General features: G+C 59.7%; 1 protein-coding gene across 1 annotated transcript in view; it reads left to right on the top strand.

Moving 5' to 3' along the window:
• Positions 1–2,808: 2,808 nt before the first annotated feature.
• The window catches only part of ESPN (espin), a 30,559-nt gene continuing 11,567 nt past the window's right edge, over positions 2,809–21,800 (top strand). The window contains 7 exon segments of the mRNA XM_039842339.1: positions 2,809–3,182; positions 6,203–6,396; positions 16,093–16,279; positions 16,395–16,577; positions 16,716–16,847; positions 19,380–19,581; positions 20,517–20,788. Coding sequence (XP_039698273.1) covers positions 2,853–3,182; positions 6,203–6,396; positions 16,093–16,279; positions 16,395–16,577; positions 16,716–16,847; positions 19,380–19,581; positions 20,517–20,788 — 1,500 coding nt within the window. The 5' untranslated portion in view covers positions 2,809–2,852.

Raw genomic sequence — 21,800 nt, 5'->3', positions numbered from 1 at the left:
TCTGTGCCCACAAGCCCACCCTGCACCAACGTCTGCATTCTTGCCGAGAGTCCATGATACTAGCTCCCGGGGAAAGGCGCTGAGAAAGAAGGCTCCTCCTAGAACACCCCGTTGCATGCCTGTGGACCACCATTTTAAGACTTGAAGGCAGGGGAGCAAACTCTCTTTTCAGGGCCAGTTACCTCAGATTTTTTGTTTCTCCTCCATTCGCCCATCGCTGCGAAGGATTGACCAGGTAACCTACCTTTCCTTTCAACCAAAAGATCCTGAGGGGTTTGCTGGTTACCAATAAGGAGTCATTTATAACCTGGGGAACTTAGGTCAGACAACTGCAGGGGCAAAGTGTGGGGGTTCAGGCTTTAGGGAAGTTGGGGGCACCCAGGATACAGTGAGGACACACTCTACCCCTGGGCCCTCCCTGAACAGTGTTCAAACGGGCACTTTCCACATACTTGGCAGATGGCCTGAGCCCAGCAAAAGTATGAGAGGAGACCTTTTGTGTTGGGGAGTCCCTCAGGTGACGTCTGGAGGGTGGGAAGCAGCGGGAGTGCAACGGGCAGAGGGAAGGAGAGCACAGCAGCCACGGCTAGTGTCTGCCCCCTCCATTCGCATCACCTCAGACGAGATGTAAAAAATCAAAACAAACAAAACCTCCCTGTGCCTCGGTTTCCCCAGATTTATCATTGAGATAGTGCTTGGACCTGTCTCATAGCATCGCTGTGGGGATTAAATATGCCAGTGAAGCTTGGCATCGTGCCTGGTAAGCCGTAGGACTGCCATCAATGTGTTCTGGCTTGTATGGGTTCTCTGGAGCTGCTGGGGAGGACCGGTGGGCCCAAGGGAGTCCAGAGAGGACAGAAAAGGTCTGGATCTCAGCCTGAGTCTGAGCAGTGTCCTTAAAGGACTCTGAGTAGATGGTCAGCAAGGATGGGTGTTTACACATGACTTTTATGGAGATGTCCCTATAGGCAGGGGCTCAGGGACCTGTTGCCTTACCTAATGCCATAGCAGCATCAGCACAAGGCTCCCAAAATGACAAAATCATGCAATAGATGAGGGTGTCCAGAGCCAGGGGTGCCATCTTGGAAGTGAAGGACCTGAATTGCAGGACATGATTTTCATCATGGAGACACAGAGGAGGGGTGCCCAAGATGAGCCATTTCATCTCTTCGTCACTGCAGCTCTCAGGGTGCGCCTGCAGCTGGGTGAGCTAGAGAAGGGGTAGCTCCAGCGGGCATCAAGAACCAGGCAAAGTATGGAGGTTATCAGGATAAGACTCCTTCCTCCCTTTATCCTCAAACCACGAAGTATGGGTCCCAGACCCCAGTGGCCACAGGTCCCATGAAGGGAGCAAGGCCAGTCTGGCTGGTAGAAGTCCCTGGAAACCCACCCCAACACACAGGCACAGCTGCTCTGGTTTACTGGGCGCCTTGGAGCTCCGAGGCCATCACACATGGCGCCACCAAGTGGCGGCGGCGAAACGGCGTCCGTGGCAGCCGCACAGTCCCACATTAGGACTTCCACGATTCCTGAAAGCAGCCTCATTCTACAATTCAGCGCCGCCCTGCGCTGGGAGGGCTGGGCGCTGCGTGAAACGGTCCAGAATCAGGCTCTCCAGTGAGGGGGGAGAGTGGTGGGGGAGTGGGAAAGGAAGGGCACAGGCTGTTTCAAGGTCTCCACGCAGTCACAGGATGTGTGGACTGCCTTCACACCGCTACACAGCCCCCACCTTCCGGCAGCTTTCCCTGGTGTCCAGCCGGCTGTGCCTCCCTCCAGCTCCCAGGAAGGGATTCTGGCCATGCAGGCAGGGCGGTTGGGTTCACGGATGCTCTTCGGGCCCACTGCCCTCCCCTGGGGCCTTCCTTTGCCCTCTGGGAGGGGCCCCGGCCCTGCTCCCCTGGGGACTGCTCCGGCATCTCCCACTGACCTCGGCCCCTGCATCCGCGCTTTCCTTTCTCTTCGTTTGACAGCCCGGGGCCCTCAAGTTCACAGTTAACTGCTCCCATCCCAGGCGGCAGCTCTGGGTACTCGCTGAGCCCACCGCTCTAAACCCAGAAATCCGAGCGCACCGGGCATCTCTCGCCTTTCCTCTCCCCTCCCTCCCTCCCTGCCTCCGTACTGGGCGCTCTGGGGCGCCTGGAGGACCTCAGGTCTGAGAGCACAGCACCCGTTATACCCACTGGGGCCTAGAGCGAGGGCCCCTCGAGACTTGTTAGGCCGCCTCGTGCCGTTGGCCTCTGCCCTGCCGACCCCTGACACAGCCCTGGGCACCTCCTCCGATGGACCTTCCCCTCACCACCCTCGTAGCCCTACGGCTCTCTCTCTATCACTCGTTTTCCCGTTCCGATGACACTTGTCACTTTCTCGAATTTGCGGTAATTGTCTGCTGGCTTGTGTCCCCAGTGACTGGAACAGCATGTAGCGGGCACCGCGCTGAAGAACAGGTCCGTCCGCGGGCTCGGTTCCCCAGAATCGAACCCAGTTTGGCCACCCCCCGGGGTCTCCGTTTTTACGTGAGGTAATTTAGGAGAGAAGTCCCTGGGCGCACTGGCGTCTGTGGCCGGAGTCCGCCCCCCCCCCCGCCCCGCGCGCGGCCACCCTGTCGGCGGGGCGGGGCGCGCGGCGGGCTGGGCGGGACCCGGGCGGTGCAGGGGGCGGGCCGGACGCTTAAGCCGGGCGCTGCGGGGCCCGGGACCCAGAGCGCCGCGAGGGCGGAGCGGAGCGCGAGGCGGTACGCGGCGGAGGCCAGGTCGGCAGCCGCTCCGCCTCCCACGCGCAGGGCTCCGACGGCCGCGCTGCGGACTCTCCCGGTGCCCGAGGACCCGCGCATGGCGCCCGGGGGAGCACGCTGAATGCTGCGCGCTGGGCGCAGCACCGCGGGCGGTAAGATGGCCCTGGAGCAGGCGCTGCAGGCGGCGCGGCAGGGCGAGCTGGACGTGCTGAAGTCCCTCCACGCCGCCGGCCAGCTGGGGCCCTCGCTGTGCGACGCACTGGACGCGCTGCCGGTGCACCACGCGGCCCGCGCTGGCAGGCTGCACTGTCTGCGCTTCCTGGTGGAGGAGGCCGCCCTGCCCGCCGATGCCCGTGCGCGGAACGGAGCCACGCCGGCCCACGACGCCGCCGCCACGGGCCACCTCTCCTGCCTGCAGTGGCTGCTCTCGCAGGGCAGCTGCAAGGTGCAGGTGGGTCCGCGCCGCTTCCCGGCCATCCTGGGGCTTCCTTCCCGGGAGAGAATGCTGGCCTGGAGCCCCCACCCTGACCCCTCTGCCTCAGCTCAAGGGCGGGTGAGGTTGGGTATCTCTCAACTGAACCTGCTTTGGAGCCCCTTCGGAGGGCTTGGGGTGAGGGGGCTCCTGGGTTGAGAGTGCCTGGGTAGATGCCCCGGCAAGCCTTGGGCGCCGCTCAGAAGAGCTCCCAGGTGATGGGAGGCCAGGAGGGCTAGTATTTGATCTGGGGGTGGGGGGGCAGAGCACTGATCCAGGGAGTCCCAGAGAGTGGGCCAGAGCTCTGAGGACCTGTACACAGAACCAGAAGCCCATGTCCTCCAGGATCAGGTCTGGAGAGCGGTGGGCAAAGCTCACCCCAGGCTGAGATGCAGGTGTCCCTAAGGCTAGGGCATAGGGGAGAGGCAGTGGGCCTGGTAAATGGGGGCATCTCCGGCACCAAAGCGGACTCCTAGACATCAACCTCTTCTGGCCTCTGCTCCAAGTTGCTTCTCCAGCCCAACCTGAGTCTTCCTGCCCCAAGACCCTCCGTGGTCTCTCTTGGTGGCTCCCAGGCTGGTGTAAGCCTGGCCCCTCCTGAGCTGGAGGGGAAGACAGCTCAGTCTCGGATGTATAGCTCTCCTGCTGGAGACAGAGGACCCAACAGGTCCTAGGCCTGGGGACTCGGGATTGCCCCTTCCCTCCTGGACCCGCCAGTCCATTGGGGCACAGACAGCAAATCCACAAGCTGGAAAGCAAAGCAGGTACCATCAGGTGCTGCTGGGCCATGCAGTGGGGAGTATCAGGGATTGTTTTGGGCAAGGTGGCCAGGGAAGGCCCCTCTGAGGAGTGACCTCTGAGAGGGGTCCTGGCTGATGAGAAGGAAGTGGCCAGGTGACAATCAGACAGTTCCAAGCACAAGGAACAAGATGTGCAAAGCCTTGAGGCAGACACATTCTTGTCCTGTTGCAGAGGCAGCAAACAGTGGGATGAGGGTGGGAGAAGCCACCAGGGCCAGGTCCTAGAGGGTCTGCTAGGCTGGACCAGACGATGTTCTGGTCGCTGGGGAAAGCCAGTGGATGGAGGAACCAGAACTGATTTGTCACTTAGCAAGACCACTGGGTTCATCAGATGTGGAAGAGGTGGGGGTGACTGAGCTGGCTGGCTGTGCTCTAAGGATGGCCAGACCCCCACCCCCACCTTTCTCCCTCAGGACAGCAAGGCCCCCCTTCCACCCTTCTTGGGAGGTGGCCCGGCCCCTTATCTCCTGCCTGGCTCTGTTATCAGAGTTCCTGGCACGTGGTCCATGCCCACTCTTTTGGGAGGTGGCATGCCTCCCCGATCCGGGTGTCTGGGCTTGGCTAGAAGCCTCCCTGGCCACTGCAGAGGATGTGGCCTTGTGCCCAGCTTATCAAGTCTCCCGCCCTCAAGCCCCAGCAGGCGTGGGCGCTGGGGGTGGAAGTGTGTGTGGGGGGGATGACCTCGATCCAGCTCAGCCTAGAGAGATAAGCAGATTGAAGGTGCAGGCCACTGCACGTGAGGCTCCTAGGGTCTACACAGCTGTTAGAGCCTTGAGAACAGGCCAAAGCCCATCGTTCTGGGGCTCTCTTCTTACTGCCACCTCCCTCCCAGAGCCAACAGGACCCCCTGGAGCTTCAGACCCCCCCAGTCGCCAGGCCGGTGGGAATCAAGGGCCTGGGCTCAGGGGACGGACCGAACCAGTCTTCCGGTCCGCCCGGGTATTCCAGCATGCAGAGGGGGCCCACTGTCAGCCTCGGCTTCCTGGGCTGTTTACCCTCTGCTTCCCTTTGCCTTACTCTGTGCTCTCTGACTCCTTCCTGGCTCGATAGCCAGGTCGCTCGCCACCTGTCCCCACAGCCTGATATGACTTACAGTCGTGCCCTGGGCCCCAGACCCTCGGCCCACTCTTTTCCTCCTCGTTCCTTATAGGAGCCTCCGAGGTTCTCCTGCTGCCTCGGCCACACCTGTCCCCACAGGGCCATCTCTTCCCTGAGTCTAGCCAACCGTGCCCACGTCTCATTACTGCCCCAGCCCTTCCTCGTGCCCCAGTCCAGCTTCCTGCCCACCTCCGTCATCCCCCATACTTGGTGCTGGGAGCCCGTTCCGTTCTAGAACCCATGCCCACTCTCCCAAACTCGCCGACCAGCCTCTGAGTCCTGACTTCTGGGTTCACGGTGATCCTCCTTGCCCAGGTCACATAAGCAGCACCTGCCAGCCTCCTCCCACACACACCTAGATGATCTTAAGATGATACATTCAGCACTTCTGGGCCCAGACTATTGCTGCACCCCCTCTGGGGTGCTTGAGAGAGGGTCTTGCCCAAGCCCCTCCCAGAGGCTGCCTCTAGTGCACATGCACAGATACCACCCCTGGCTGACTGCCGAGGTTCTGCCCGCTGCCTCCACAGGGCAGGAACACGGAGCAAGAGCACAGCCTGTTCCCTGGGGGAGGGAGCAGGGAGTCTGCTGGGGGTGGGGGGCAGTTCTCTGCACTGAGATTGGGTTGTTGGAGGTGAACCAAGCTGGAGGCCACTTCCCATGTGACACCTGGGGAGGGGCACAGGAAGGGGGTAAAAGTTGGACGCAGGGGGGCAGGGGTTGCTCCCCACAGTCCTCCTGCCAACCTAGTGCAGCACTGACAGCCCACCCTTCCTGGCCCGGCAGCTCTCACTCGCTCATTCAGGCAGTCCCTGAGCACCTGGGTGACAGGCAGGGTGGCTCTGGGCCAGAAGCTAGGACAACAAGGGTGCCACATCCTGAAAGCCTCCTTCGTGTGGGCATGTCACAGTCGTGATCTGCAGTTCTCAGAAAGCCCACCATGGATGGCGTGGTGATGCCACTTGCAGACTGAGGTGCAAAGAGCGCTAGCTAGGTGCCCGAGGACAGAGCTGCCCCAGGGGCTGGTGGGATGTGGGAAGCCATCTGAGCCAGAGATGGGGCAGGACAAGACTTCAGGACTAATGCGCTCTCCTTCCACAGGACAAAGACAATTCTGGTGCCACAGTACTGCATCTGGCTGCCCGCTTCGGCCACCCCGAGGTGGTGGACTGGCTGCTGAGTCACGGCGGTGGGGATCCCAACATGGCCACAGACACGGGCGCCCTGCCTATCCACTATGCTGCCGCCAAAGGGGACTTCCCCTCCGTGAGGCTTCTCATCGGGCACCACCCCGAGTAAGGACACCCTCCTCAGGGGCCCCTGGGGATGCCTGAAGCTGTCATAACCCTCCAGCGCTCTAGGGGAGCGACTACCCCAGTGGCCAGAGGGCCAGGCCAGAGACAGCCCCTACCCAAGCTGGCAGGCTACCCACAGCCACTTGCCCCAGAACTCTGCACACGCAGCTGCACGTGGTGGCCTGGGCACGCAGGCTAACATCGCCTGCTCCCCTCTAGGATTCTTACCAGCCTGTAGCCATGGCTCCCTCTAGCTCTGGCCTGTGCTGGTTTGCAAGACTGTTCTAAGGGGAGCGGGGTGAGGAGGCGGGAGCATCTCCTAGACCCCTAGTCAAGAGAATAGTGGCGGAGGAGTGGCAATTATCCAGCAGTGAAGGGAGAGGGCTGCCCACCCAGACGCCCACCCCACCTCCATCCCCTCCCAGGAGTGGCTCATCGCTTCCTGTAGCCCCTCAGCCCATGCCCACCAAGGTGGTGGGGCTCCCGGACCTCCGGGGCCCTTGGCCTGAGCGGCTGGCCTGAGAACGCAGCTGATCAGTGGGCTGCAGCATCCCAGGGTGGGGAACGTGGAAAAACGGGGCTCGATGAGAAGCAGGGGCGTCACAGGGGACCCTGGGGTAGGGAGGGAGCCAGATCTTAGGTGCGGGTGCGGGGAGAAGGGAGTCCTGGGGGAAAGCCATACAGACCCTGTCTGGAGTGGGACAGCAGTGGCCCCAGGGACCTGATAGATGGGGACTCTGACCAGTGACCTTTGTCAGTCTGAGTGGACTGTCAGCCTAGTATATAAGCAGCGACAGCTTGAGGAGGAGGGTGGCCACCAAGTGAGAGGTTCCGTCCACTGGCCTTCCTCCTGGGGGTGCCTGCAGGGCCACTGGCCACCAGGGAGCAGGCAGGAGGCTGGCCTGGCCCCATGGACTCATGACAGGGTGGCTGCGGCTGGCAGCTTCTTGGGCCCAGGCACATCGGCATGGATGAAGGGCAGCCCTGAGGCCCCCAGCTTGGGCTGCAGTCATCTCACTAAGCAAGGGGTTTCCTGGTTCGGTTAGTGGGAGACCAGCAGGTGAGCACCCCACCAAAGCCAGGGGTTCTCTTCACAGACATCCCTGCCAGGTGCCACTTGGTACCACTTTCATGTGAATTCTCTGTTTCTGGACAAGCTAGGGTTTTGGTCAAATCAGAGTCACTGGGATTTAGAGTAGGTGGGTCCCTGAGGCTCTCGAGGACAGGCTCCTGACGCGGTAGCCATGAGCACCCCTGGGGGGCTTGGTCCCAGACTCCGAGTTAGACTCTCAGGTTGGGGAGCCGCCCGCCCCGCCCCCGCCGACAGTGGTGATTCTGCTGCTTCTGTCCCATCTCCTCACTTAACGCAGAGGACACAAAGGTCCTGAGATGGGAGAGATTGGGCTGTGGTCACCCTGCTGCACCTGCCAGCCTCCCTCATCACACATCATGGGTCCACAAAAGCCAGGCTGGTGGCAATGCCAACTTAGCCCAAACGGTGTGAACTGAGGGGGCTTCCGGGCCATCCCTGGAGGTGCTGAGCAGGACCTGGGGTAGGAGGGGTGGGGGAGACCCCGGGCTGAGCCCTGAGCCCCTCCTCGGGGAGAAGCCTGGGCCTTGAATGAGCCACGAGCCCTCTGTGGGCTGGGACCCCAGCCTTGGGAAGCCTCTGGCCTCGGGTGCCCTGACCCCTCCTACGTGCTGGCCATGATTGGGTCCAGTGCTGACTCTATGGCCAGATGGCCTGGGCTGATGAGCCGCCAGCCCCCCAGAGGCCACCATGAATCTTGGGGAGGTGGACAGAGGGCTCTGTTCCCACAGTGGTGTGTGACTTGGCTGATAAGGAGGTGCTTTTGTGTGGTTGCCAGGCTGGGCTCAGGCAGGAGGGGCGGCTGGGAATTGGGGTGGGGCCTGCTGGCAGGGCAGGTAAGGGCCAGTGCCCACTTAGCCTCCTACTTCGGGGCAACTCCTGCTCTCCAAGGCTGGAGACCCCAGGGCAGGGAGCTGGGGACAGGAGAGGCTCAGGCTGCCCTGTGCCGCAGGGCACAATCAGGGGACTCAGGCAGCCTGGCTCCAGAGGCTGCGGCTCCCTCCCACCCATTCTCTCTCGCTCTCATGGCTCTCTCTCTCTCTCTCTCTCTCGCTCTCGCTCTCTCTCGCTCTCTCGCTCTCTCTCTCTCTATATAAAATATATACTCTCCTCTATATATATATATATATACTCTCGCTCTCTCTCGCTCTCTCTCTCGCTCTCTCTCTCTCTCTCTCTTAAACAAACAAATGCTATATATATATATATATATAAAACATAAACATAAACAACAAACAAACAAACAATATATAAACAATATATATATATATATATATATATGGGGCCTTCAGGCCCGCTGTGAAGCCTGTGAATTATTCACAAGGGCTCAGCTCCCTCCTGCAGGTGAGGGAGGGAGGACTCCCAGCCCCACCAGTGGGAAACTCGATCCTGCCCAGGGAGGCTATGGGTGGCCTTGGGCCATGGCAGTGACAAGCTATGGAGGAGCAGGAGGGCTGGACGGCCTCAGGGGAGGGCCCAGCTAATATCAGGCTGCACGTGGGGTGTCAGAAAGGGCTTGAGACCCCAGGAACACCCTGCACCCACCTGCCCACCCCACCCCCAGTCTATCCCAGTCCACTGAGCAAATCCTTCCAGAGGCAGAGGAATTGCCTCAGTGACCTTGGAAGCTGCTGCCCCACGGGGACCCTCCCTCTGAGCCCCCTGCAGAAAGAGGGTCTCTAAGCTGGAGGCACAAAGGCTAGCAGAGGCTGGGCAGGGCTGTTTCAGGCCCTGGGTGTGAGCAAGATGGACCCGGGAGGGTCGTCTCTCCTGGCCAGGAACACCAGGGGCTGGGTCAGGCTAAGAAGCACGAGGAGCAGGTGGCCCCCAGAGCTCCCGACCACCAGCCGGAAGGGGCCTGGGGCCCAGGAACCACCTCGTGCTCACTCTGCAGCTGGAGGGAAGCCCACCCCAGGCTCAGCCGCACCCCTGGTGTGAGCTTCCAGGTCGGGGAGGGCGGGGGCGGGGCTGTGCGCTCTTCCTCGCCTAAGGCCCTGTGCTCTGCCAGTGATAGAGAGCAGGAAAGCCAGTCTGCCCAAAGATTTATATCAGCTCCAGCTCCCTGCAGCTCCCTTCTTTGCCGGAGGCCTCCTCTGCCCCAGGGCAGAGACTAGAAAGTGTCCTGGCCAGGAGTCAGGATAAACTCAGAACAGCTCTGACCTGCTGAGTGCCCGCTGGGAGCCTGGCACCAAGCACTAATCTGAGCCTTACAATCACCCTAGGCAGTAGCTCTACAATCAGCCTATTTTAATGATTGACTCATTGGACTAATGTTTATTGAGCATCTCCTCTGTGCCAGGCAATATTCTAAGTGCCAGGGACACAGCTGTGAATCAAACGAATGTCCCTGCCTCATGGAGCTCACAGATACAGAAAGGGTGTCTGGGAGAGGCCAGATGACTAGCTGAGGTTCCACTGGTTCACAACTGCACCCCGTTTCTGGCTCTGTCTCCCACTTCTGTTCCGGGTCCTAATCCTTCAGGGTCTTTCTAGCTGGGGTCTCATTTTTCCTTTCTAGCTGGGTCTCTAGCGCAAAGCTTCACGGAGCCCGGCTGCTCCCATAGCCCAGCCAGAGGGGTCCAGGCAGGCCCCACGCTGAGCAGGAAGCCTAGCTGCTCACCCCTTAGGGAGCTCCAGGACCTAAAGGGCTCAGTGTCCCCTCAGAAGGCTGGAGACTCTGCCTGGACCTGGGGCTGCCCCCTCCCTGTCAGACACCCGTTTCTGCCACAGGCAGCAGGGGCTCATTTATGCTCAATTACCATCCCCCAAGTCTACCTTTGGTGTTTGCTCAGGGCACTTGGGCAGCAGAGCCTGAGCTGGCATGTCATCACTGGGGACCCGGATCCAGGTGGGGACTCTGAGAAAGGAGAAACCTGTTGGAGTCAGGAGAAGCCCCTCTCAGTGGCTTCTCAGGGCGCAGCCTTTACTGCCACCAGCAGCTCCTGGTCCGAATCTGTCAGGTTACTGGGTGACCGCCCTCCCTGCCCTGCCCTCTTCCTGTCCAGCTCCGCCTGCCTTTGAGAATGCAAATGAGATCCCTGGATCAGCCACAGTCTCCCCACTCACTGTCAGGGAAGGCCACTTCCTCATGATGGCCCAGAGACCCTCCTTGTTCTGGTCCCCCCCCACCTCACCTCCACCTGCTCCCCCATTGCCTACTCTGTTCCACCTGGCCTTGCTGCTCCCCCAACAGGCCAGTGCCCCCTGGCATTCACCGGCTTTCCCCTCTGCCCGGACTCTTCCCCAGAGACCCCTCCCTCCTTTGAGTCCGTGGCATCTACCCTTCTCAGTAAGGCCTGCCCTGAGCCTCCTTCAGATTGGAATGCGCCCCAGGACACACACTCCCTCCCCGTCTTCTGCCTTGTTTTCCCTGGGACCCTTACATTACCTGGCATCACATTCCGTGCGTCTCTGTGCATTCTCTTACCCCCGGTCTCCCTGACTAACGAGAGCCGACTCCATCTTCCTCATCCTGTTCGCCCAGTGCCTGACGCGTAGTAACTGTTTGCTGAGCAAATGAGGAGTCTGGAATCCTGGGCCTTGTCCGGCCCTGCCTACAGCTCACCCTGTGTGACCTCAGACAGGGCTCCCTTCTGGGCCTCCCTGGGCCCACCTGGCAAATGGACCTAACCTGCTCTAGCCGCTGAGGCTAGGTGTGAGGAGGCATCGCAGAGCTCCTGGCCCGGCTGCCCGTCTTCCTCCCTCATGTGGTCATTTGACAGCCGCACCCGAGCACATCCCGAGAGCCGGCCCCGTCAGCACCAGCGACGCGGCAAGCCCTCGCGGCCTTGTGGAGCTGACTTTTCGGGGATGAACGAGGTGACAGAGCAGGGATACCTGCCACATTCGGGGCAGTGCTTGCTTATTTGCATGTGTGTGTGCTGGTTCGCCGTCTGAAGAGAGCTGGCCTCTGACGTTTTCAGTGCTCTGCTTGTCCTCGCATGTGACAGCCTCATGAAGTATGTCCCTGGAATGAATGAATGAAAACGTGCAAGAGACAATTCAAGAGTGACAAGTGAAATGGGTCGTTTGGTAGGAAGTGATGGTGGCGTCCTTGAGATTGAGGGGTTCGAGGAAGGCCTCTCTGAGGAGCTGAGAGCTGGGCTGAGTCCCTGGCGTGGGAGCATGGTGGCTGGAAGAACCGGTCTGGGCGGAGGCCAAGGTGGGGTCAAGCTTGGTCCCCATGAGGACCACAGGGCAGGCCTGGAGGGCCGACAGAGTTGCAGGGAAGTATAGGCTTTGTGAAGTCGTCCAGGTTTGCGGATGGATCGAGTGTAAAGCTAACTGTTCTAGAACCTTCCTCGAATCAGGCTGCATTTCTTCTCAAATGTGGGATCTTTTCAAGTAAGCCGGGAGTCATGGTCGTAGGACAGGGGGAGAGCTGCCAAAGCCTGCATGACCTGTTCCGAGCAGCCTGACCCCATGACAAGATCCAGTCTCGTGGGCGTCGGCTCCTCTCTGCCCTCCCTTGGGGCAGAAATTATTGGCAGTGTGTGGGGGGTGCTGAAAACGCCGTTGGACCTGAGTCTGGTTCTATAGGCAGATCGCTCCTTGTTCCTTGCGGCAAAAATAACAAGCCGGCACCAGCCTTGGACAGAGATGTCCAACAAACCCGTCGAGTAGTCCATGTTTCTTTTGTGTCATCAGAGGGTGACTTGCTTGATAGTTTGTCCATGTCATTTTTTTTTTCCCAAGAGGAAAAAAATATATCACAATTTATGTAATCATTGCTAGAGAGCCTCAGACCTATAAGGGGGTAGGTCAAAGGGCAAGGTGTTTAGACTCCTAGAGCTTGGGCTCCAGGAGGAGGGTGGCATGATGTCCTGTACTGAAATGGGGACAGTGAGGTGCGGGGAGGTTTGAGGAAGAAATGGAGAGGTCTGTTCTAGGCATGGAAAGTTCGAGAACCTTGGTCAATGCATAGACCGACGAGTGGGCAGATGAGGGGGCTGGATGTAGACGGCAGGTCCAAGCTGGAGAGTTGCATGGCATCGGGTCCCGGTGGCCTTTGACCCCAGGAAGTAGATTAATTCACCACGGGGAGAGCAGGTGTTCAGGAGAAGGGGAGGGGCACCTGTCCGGGGGCGGCCAAGTCAGATGCGGATGGGAAAACCACCAGGGTGGGTAGCGTGACCCAGAAGGTGGGTGAGGGGGCTGGCAGGTCAGGATGTAACAGTGGCATGGGAAGCCAGACCCACCTTCCCTCAGAGGAAACATTCAGCTTTGCAAAACTTCCTTTTCCTTCACTCCCAAGCAGCATCGAGAGGCCAGACAATTATGTTGCCCATTTGCCATATGTGGAAACTGAGGCTTAGGAGGGTAAAGAACTCTCCAGGGGCCCTGTGCCGTGAGCTATAGAGTCAGGGTGGTGAGCAGAGGCTGGGGCAAGGGGCAGAGGCTAGGAGATGAACGTTTTCCCCCTGGGCAGTCACAGTGGCTGGAACTTGATGGGCTGGAGCCAGATGGGGTCCCGAGGCCAGAGGTCCCCTGAGACTCCGCCCTTCTCCTCTAGGCAGTGACTCGTGCTTGAACACCCCAGGCCAGCAGTGCCCCACTGGAGGCACAGGGAGGAGGGATCCTAAAATACGACATGGCACGAGGTGCGTGCTGAGGGCTCTCCAAGTCTGTCTTATGCATGAATATTGCCCTCACGTCACGAATGGCTTCAAGAAGCCAAAAAGACAAGAGGCAAGACCATGGCACAGCTTGGGGGTGCTCAGCCATGTCCTTCTTACACTTAGGTCCTTCTCTGCCTCTCTCTCATCGAATGACCTTAGCCCTCTGTGCCTCAGTTTCCCCATCTGTAAAAGGGGAACAATGCTAACACCTACCCCAAATATGTATCAGGTTCATCTCTGCCTGGGACAGAGAAACCTTTTAATAAGTGGTACCTGCTATCACTATTATCAATTATTATTATCACTATTATAAATTCATCTTTCCATCTAAAACCATTCATTTATTTCCTTTGCTTGTCCATATTTCTATAATTTTGCCCAGGGAACATGAGCGTACCTACCCTTCTTGCCTCCAGGCTGAGGTAGAAGAGGGTAAGAAGGCTGGGACCCCCTTGCCCACCTCGGCCCATCAACATATCTGCCCCATGTCCTAGGGCCTCCCAGGCTGGAGTTGTGACTCCAGATTGGGGGTCACGAGTGCCGAGAGTGAAATCCTAATAATTATGGTGATAAGCTCGAACATTTACTGAGCACTTTCGCTGTACCAGTGACTCCGGCTGGGAGTGCCAGCCAGTGGCCGGGTACGAGGCCGTGGGCATGGCTGCCCTCTCCTGCCTAGGTCCTTCTCTGTGACAGCTTCTCAGACTTTCTCAGACCATTCCAGGCTGGCTGGGCATCCCTCGGTCATGGATACCTGCCAAGTAGGATGAGCTGGGAGGGCAGGGCTCCCAGCAGATCTGGTGCCAGAGCTGTGTACATGCCTCGGGCACCCCCAGAGAGAGCCCAGTGGGCCCCAGATGGTGGCCCCCCCGAGCCTCTGATCCCCAGGACCCCAGCACTCGCTGTGCCTTGGTTACGGGGTGAATAATTCAGGCCGCTGAGTGTCGATCATGAAATATTAAATGGGCTGTTACTGACGCACCAGCATGTGAATGCGGGGGGTGGGGGCAACACTGGCACTGGGCTGTGGAGGCTGGTGGCCCCGAGCCAGCGTGCTCCTGAGGAGAGGCGGGCGCATGGGTCTCTGCAACCGTGTGCTGTTGTCGGCAGAACTGGCTTATGGGCACCACTCTGCCCCTGACATGGGTAGGGTAACAGAGGCCAGTGAAACATGGTCCCTGCTCATCCCCAAATGTGCAATGTGCCAGGCTCCGCATCTGCCCCACCAAATGGCAACTGCGTGTGAGGAGGGGCTGCCCACGTCAGGAGGAAGGAGACGACAGGGACTGGGTGCTCGACGGGGGCTGTGGGTGGCCGAGGGTCACGGGTCAGGGAAGTGGACAGAGGCCAAGGTTTTAGGGACAGGGAGAAGTCAGCCAGGAATTTGGAGGGGTGAGAGGGAGGGCCTAGGTCACGTTGGGGGTGACAAGAGGGTGAGTGAATTGGCAGATGGAGAGGAGCGGGTGGCCTGGTGCCAGTGGTAATGGACAGAGGGGCTGGCGATTGGGTGAGGGAGAGAGGGCGGGAGGGCGGGTGTGGCTGGAGCATGTGACTGATGAAGTGAGTGGATAGCTGGTGGAGGCAGATGGGTGAGAGGATGTGAAGTCACATGAAGAGCTGCACTTCCTTGGGCATAGCAAGCTGATCCAGCACAGTAGGAAGAAGCCCCTACCCTGAGCTTGGAATCGGTGGGGCAGGCCGTGGGAAGCTCCTGGGTCTGGGCCTAGATTGTGGCTCCACCTAGTGCCCAATTCTGGTAACTGCATCCTGGGCCATCTGCACTTACTGTGAAGTCATAAAAACTGAGGCTCCTCCAGTGGCCAGGCCAGCTCCCCTATTCCCCAGCAGTACTCCACCGCATGGGGCTGGTTCCCTGTTCCCCAGTTAGGATCCTTTTGTGGGAGCTGGGGAACTGGGAAGAGGGGCACTGACAGCTGCAAACTAGGCCCCAGGGAAGCCCCAAGGAGTGAAGAGATGGAATGCTTCTCTGCCCCTGAGTGCCTACTGTGCGCCAGGCGCTGCATCACACAGACAGATGTGCAGTCACATGCCACTCACCAGCTGTGTGACCTTAGGCATGTCACAGCCTCTGAGTCTCAACTGCCTCTGTGCAAATGAGAATGACAGTAGATCCCAAGTTAGGGTATTCAGTGAGAACCAGCCCGCTAATACAGCACATGAAAGAGGTCAGCGAATGGTGGCCACCTGCAGGGTTGCTGGATTACCTAATAATCCAGGCATTACTAGGGTAGCCAATTGAATTTTAATTTCCAATACAAGACAAATCATGTTTTAGTATATCTTATACAATATTTGGGATATACTTATACTTTAAAAATGATTTGTTGTTTATCCGATATTCAGATTTAACTGGGCATCCTGTGTTTTACCTGGCCACCCTGCCACTCTGGCCCCCTGGGGACTCAGTGTTCTGGAGGAATCAGGGGCCAAAATCAGTTATGGTCAACCTGGTATGACAGGTAGTCCACAGGGTGGGCCCAGGGCACCATGGGCCACAGAAGCAAGAAAGGCCTGCTCTGCCTGGGGGAACCAGGGCAGGCCTCACGGAGGAGGCATCCGTGCTGTCTTAAAGGGGGAGGAGGGAAGGGCATTCCAGACAGAGGGGGGACATAATCAAAGGCATAGAGGGCAGACAGCAGGTACGGGGACTTACAGCGACAGTCAGTGTGGCTGAAAAGGTAGGAAGATGCCAAGTCACCATGTCCTCCTACACCTTGGTAAAAAGGAAGGCTATTTACTGAGGGCAGGGACAAGCCCAGTCCGATGTGCATTATAGAAAAGAGGCTGCTGGGGGAGGGGGCGAGCCAGAGAGGTCCCCTGAGCGAGGCTGGCGCAGGCATGGGTCCAGAGGCTGTCAGGAACAGCGGGACCTAGCGACTAGGCCCTATCCGACCCACCAGCCAGCCTCCGGAGCTCCCCAGAATGGGGCGGGCGCTGAGAGCCTATGCGGGTGTTTCCTGTCCGCAGGGGAGTGAATGTCCAAACCAAGAATGGTGCCACCCCCCTGTATCTGGCGTGCCAGGAGGGCCACCTGGAGGTGACGCAGTACCTGGTGCAAGAGTGCGGCGCGGACCCGCATACAAGCGCCCAGGACGGCATGACCCCGCTGCACGCCGCGGCACAGATGGGCCACAGTCCGATCATCGTGTGGTTGGTGAGCTCTGGGACGGGACGGGGCGGAGCCCGGGAGGGGACCTGGCCTGCATGGGACGGGGGCGGGGCCCGGAGCCCAGCCCCTGCCCCTCTTTCCCCCGCCCCCTCCCGCGCAGGTGACCTGCACCAATGTGAGCCTGTCGGAGCGGGACAAGGACGGCGCCACGGCCATGCACTTTGCGGCGAGCCGCGGCCACGCCAAAGTGCTCAGCTGGCTCCTGCTGCACGGCGGCGAGATCTCGGCGGATCTGTGGGGCGGGACCCCGCTGCATGACGCCGCGGAGAATGGGGAACTGGAGGTGAGGGCGGGGCCGGGGGCGGGGCCTTAGGCGGGAAGCGCGGGCGCCCTCTGCTGGCGCCGCGCTCTCAGTACAGCCCTGCCGCCGCACTGGGGGCCGGGCTCGCGGTCTGGGGTCCTCACTGCTTGCCCCCTGCAGTGCTGCCAGATCCTGGTAGTGAACGGTGCGGAGCTGGACGTCCGCGACCGCGATGGGTACACGGCCTCCGACCTCTCGGAATACAATGGCCACAACCACTGCACCCGCTACCTGCGCACCGTGGAGAACCTGGTATCACCTGGGCGCTGCTCCCTGCGTTATTTCACCCCCCCACCCCACCCCTCCCTCCCTCCAGAGGTAGGTGTCGTTATCCCTTTTACCACCAAGGAAGCTGAGGTTCGAGGATGCGAAGCCCCTTGCCTGAGGTCACACAAAGAGTAAGGGCCCTAGACCATTAACTCACGTGACCTCTTAGCTCAGCCCACTGACCCCCGAGGAGTGGGGGTGGGGGCAAAAAGGCCAACGATACAACCAGCGTCATCCTGATAAGAACGAAGGCACAGAGAAATCACAAGACATACGCTAAGGGGAAGAGTCCAGTTCATTCAGCTGGCCACGGTCCACATGCATAACTCATTTAATTCTCACCGCCATCCACTGAGGTAGGTAGTGTTATGGTCCCATTTCACAGGTGGGTAAACTGAGTCTCAGGAAGACCCAAAGTCACATAGCAGCCTGGCCTAGAGCCACCTCTGTTGACCATATGCTATACGTTTACTTTGGGGCTTCTCTATAGCTAGAAACCTGTTACTCATTTAAAGTGATTTCATTATGGTTACACAGCTGTGAAGTAAGCCACTGGAACTTGTGCTCAGGTGTGGGTGGCTCCAAGTCCAAGGTCTGCCTCATCTGGTGTAATGCCTGCTTTGAGGCGAGGGGGTGGGCCTCACGGGGGCCTGCGTTAGGACACTGACCAGCTCCAAAGGCCATCCTGGCCATGAGAGGAGCTGCAAAATGGGGCCTGGAGAAGACAAGGTGAGATGGCCCCCTGCCGGAGGCTGTCTGCCCTGCCTGTGAGCACATGGGGGGACCCTGGTTCTGGGGACTCCGGGGCACAGCAAGGCCCGGGGGTCAGAGAGTACAACTAGACCTGAGGAGAAATTTTCCCCAGAAAGGGCCACCCAGAGAGAGCAGTGGTCCAACAGGTAGTGAGCTCCCTGTCACCAGGGTAAACAAGCAGGAGTAAACACTGTGAAGGACATTTCCTCACCAGAAGTGAATTCCTTCCAGCTGAGAGAGTCTGTGACTCTGTTGGCAGGGGGTGTGGGTGGCACAGAGCCCCAGTCACTTCCATCACCTCCCGACAGCAACTGCTGGCAATAAGCAACAAGCACCATTCCTTGAAATCTGACTCCAGCGGGTATCCTGTCTCATGCTTTATAGTATAATCTCAGCTAATCTTCACAGTAAATTAGTACTAACAGTTGACACATAAGGCATTTACTGGCCACCATGCCCTGACACTCCACTGACTTTTCAAATCTTTTCATGACCTAATGGGGCAGGCAGTCTTGTTATCCTATTTATAGATGGAAGAACTCATGTACAGAAAGGACAAGTAACTTGCCTAAGGTCACGTAGTGAGTAAGTCGGAGAGGTAAAATTCGAAGGCAGAGACCCAGGTTGCAGAGCTCACGACCCTAACGGCTGTTGTCTGTGGGGTCAGGCCCGGCACTCCCAGTGCCCATTGCTGCTGGCCAAGATAAAAGCACCTTCAGCTGACCCTCCTCCCATCTCAGCCCCTATGGCTCCCCTTAGCTCATGGGGTAGGTAGCAGGACCGGCTCCCCTAAATTGGGTGGGGTGTGGGAACTCTGGCCCCCTTACCCAGGCGGGCCCAGCGGTGGCAGTGACAGATCCCAGCCACAGAGGATGCTGGCCCAGAAAAGGCAAACAGTCCCTCAGAGTCCCTAATGAAGAGCCAATGAGAGTGGCTGCCAAGCTGTTACCTGGTGCCGGGCCTGCCTCCCACTCCCGGGGGGCCTGTGACACTTCTTGGGCAGGGAGGGGGCATGGGGCAGGGAGGAGCAGGCCTGGGCAGAAGCAGCGAGCGAGCAGGCTTGCCAGCAGCAGGGCCAGCATGGGCAACGTAAGCAGGACCCCCGCCCCCGCCCACTACCACGCCAGGAGGGTCAGGCCTGTGGGCAGGGGAACCCACAGTGGTGGGGGACGGGTGGCTCAGTAGCCTCGGCTCGGGCTGCCCACCTCACTCAGCCGGGCCACCCTAGGCTTCGCCCTTTCCCCAAGGGCCCCATCGGGAGACAGAGACTGAGCTTTGCCCAGTCGGGCCAGGAGAGACAGGGGTTGCTAGCCAGGAAGTGGGGGATCAGTCGTTCCTGCAAGTTGTGGGGGCTCTGCACCTCTCCCCTGCCCCCAGTTGCTGCGAGCTCCCTCCCCACAGGCCCGCTGCAGCCCAGGCCCTCTGCCGCTGGATGAGGGATGAGAAGGTCACTGCCACACAGTTCTCCCCTTGGGGCCCCGCCCAGCTCCCCTCGTCTCTCAACTCTCCTGAGCAGGGAGGGGCCAGGTGTAGGAGTTTCCCAGGAACCCCTGGTCCTGCAGCTGGCGGGGGGGAGGGGCGCTGGGCTTGAATCTCAGCCTAGGAAGCTCCCTAAAGACCTGCCATGATGAGGAAGGGAGCCCCAGCGCGGGCAGTGGCTTGGCCGAGGTCACACAGCGAGGGCATGCCTGAGCAGGACCCCGGCCCAGAGTGTGCCGGTCCTTGGGGCTGCTTGTCCTCAAGGCCTCCCCACTTTCTGCTCAGAGCGTGGAGCACCGCGTGCTGTCCCGGGATCCATCGGCTGAGCTGGAGACCAAGCAGCCTGACTCCGGCATGTCTTCACCCAACACCACCATGTCGGTCCAGCCGCTGAACTTCGACCTCAGCTCGCCCACCAGCACCCTCTCCAACTACGACTCCTGCTCCTCCAGCCAGTCCAGTAGCAAGGGCCAGCGCCTCCCACGGGGTGAGTGGGCCGGGCGGGAAGAGGGGGGAGGGAGAGCAGACTGGACCCAGACGCCAGGGCTGTGATCCAGGCCCACTCTGCCCGCAGCTGACGCCGGAGACTGCCCAGGTCACCGGGAAGAGACAGACACTGGTTCTGGTGAGAGACAGGTGACACTCGTGCTTGTGTGCCCATCACAAACATACACGTATATCCACACACACTCTCCCCCTGACAAAACCCCGCACACAATTCGATATCCTTACTCGTACTTGCACAAACTGTTCCCCAGACCTTACGCACACCTACCCACACTCAAGAATGCGCACTTGTACACGTGCACACACAATATACAGATATGAATGCACCCCCACAGTTGTGCAGATATATGCACACGCCTACACTACAAACGAGCACACAAGTCTCCATTCCATACACGCACCCCAAGTCCACCGACCAACGCGAACACGTTTATAAATACAAAGAAGCGTGTGTACACACTCACAGACACGCACGAAAGCACAAAGGCGCAGGCAGAAGCCAGGCACGCATGCGCATAAACACTGACCACGGCCTGAGCACGGCCGTCTGTCCGTTTGTGATGCCTGCTTCATGCCACCAGGTGGTGGCCTCAGAGATGGCCAGGTGTCCTGCAAAGATCAGGCGTGGACAGCCATACTCCTGGCACCTGCTATACCAGATCTGCCCTGAGGAGCAGCCCCTCCAGGTGGCCCCGCTCCACCCTCTGGTACCTTCCATAGTGGAGCCTGCGGCCTTTTCCCCAGCGAGTGCAGGGTGTGGGGAGGCAGGGCCAGAGCGAGGGTGGGGGCGTACCAGGCTGCATCCCTGAATTCACCTAGCCCCTTGGCAAGTTGTTCATGGACTGTAGAGGGTTGCAGTCCTGGGGAAGAGGCCGCTCTGCAAACTCTCAAACTCAGCTTTGCCTCTCTCCACAGGGCTTCCCACCACCAGAGCTGCAGACATACAGAGCTACGTGGACATGCTGAGCCCAGAGCAGAGCCCTGCCCTGGGCAAGGCGGAGAGAACCACACCACCACCGCCACCCCCGAGCTTCTCTCCACCACCCCTACCCCCGGGCACTCAGCTGCCCCCACCCCCACCAGGCTACCCAGCCCCCAAGCCCCCTGTGGGGCTTCATGCAGCTGACATCTACGTCCAGACCAAGAGCAAGCTCCGCCATGTGGACACCCAGACTTTCAAGACGGAGGTAGCGAGCCCACGCTCACTGGTCCACAGCCCAGCACCAGACCTGGGCTGATGGAGGGCAGTGGAAGCCAGGACTGCCTACTTTGTGGGCACAGGGCAGGGGTCCCCGGGCCAATGACCTGCTCAACAGTCCACATTCCTGGCCAGCCCATGGGAGCTCAAGGCTGGGCACTGGGGTCAGGGATATGAATGAGACAAAGCCACTGCCCTCTGGGGAGCTGGAGGGCTGGGAAGGGGTAAGGAATATATAGCTAGACAGCCCTGGCCCTCAGGGAGCTGGGTCCTGGTCACCTCTCGCATAGAGTAGCAGGGCAGTCATGGAGTCGGCAGGGAATGAGTGCAGACCGCCTCTCCGCAGATCTACTGCGCCTGCCGCCCCAGGCTCAGGTGGAAAACGCCTCCTAAGGGAGGTACCTTCTGGGTGGGAGATGCGGGACGTGTCGCTGTGAGGGCAAGGGCCGGGAGGAGGTGGCAGCAAAGCTACAGAGCGCTGGGCAGGACTTGGCACTCAGGGCTGAGGGAGGGGTGAAGCAGAGGCTGACTCCCCAGTTTGGGGCTTGGGATCCTGGGTGGATGGAAGCACCACGCCTGAGATGGGAACCCTGGCAGAGAAGGAAGCTCGCGAGTCCAGTGTGGGCATGAGGTGCCCAGGATGGCAGGGCCTCTAGGATCCTGGCTGGGGCTGGAGCAGGGGCGGGGGCAGAGGGCTGGACTGGACAGCTCTGAGAGTCCTGGGCAGGGAGGCCTGGGAGGGCCCTGGGGTACTGGCCAACGGGACTGAGCAAGGCTGGGCTGAGAGGTGGGGGGACAGCCACCCTCGGGTGTGAGGTGGAGGCCCCCAAGGGTCCTGTGGGAGCCCTGACCTTGTAGATCTCTCTCAAGCCCAAGGTAAGCCACTCCAGGGCCAAGCTAAGTAACCAATTCCCACAGGTGACCCAGGTCGCAGGGCCACACGGCCGGGGAAGGGAGGGATGTAGCCTACACAGTGACTCCACCCGCCCCCTTTCATGTCA

The sequence above is a fragment of the Pteropus medius genome, unplaced genomic scaffold, assembly GCF_902729225.1.
Source record: "Pteropus medius unplaced genomic scaffold, Ma_sr-lr_union100, whole genome shotgun sequence".
NCBI classification, from domain to species: domain Eukaryota; kingdom Metazoa; phylum Chordata; class Mammalia; order Chiroptera; family Pteropodidae; genus Pteropus; species Pteropus medius.
Note: the sequence above shows the minus strand (reverse complement) of the source record. Positions and strands in the feature narration are given on the sequence as shown.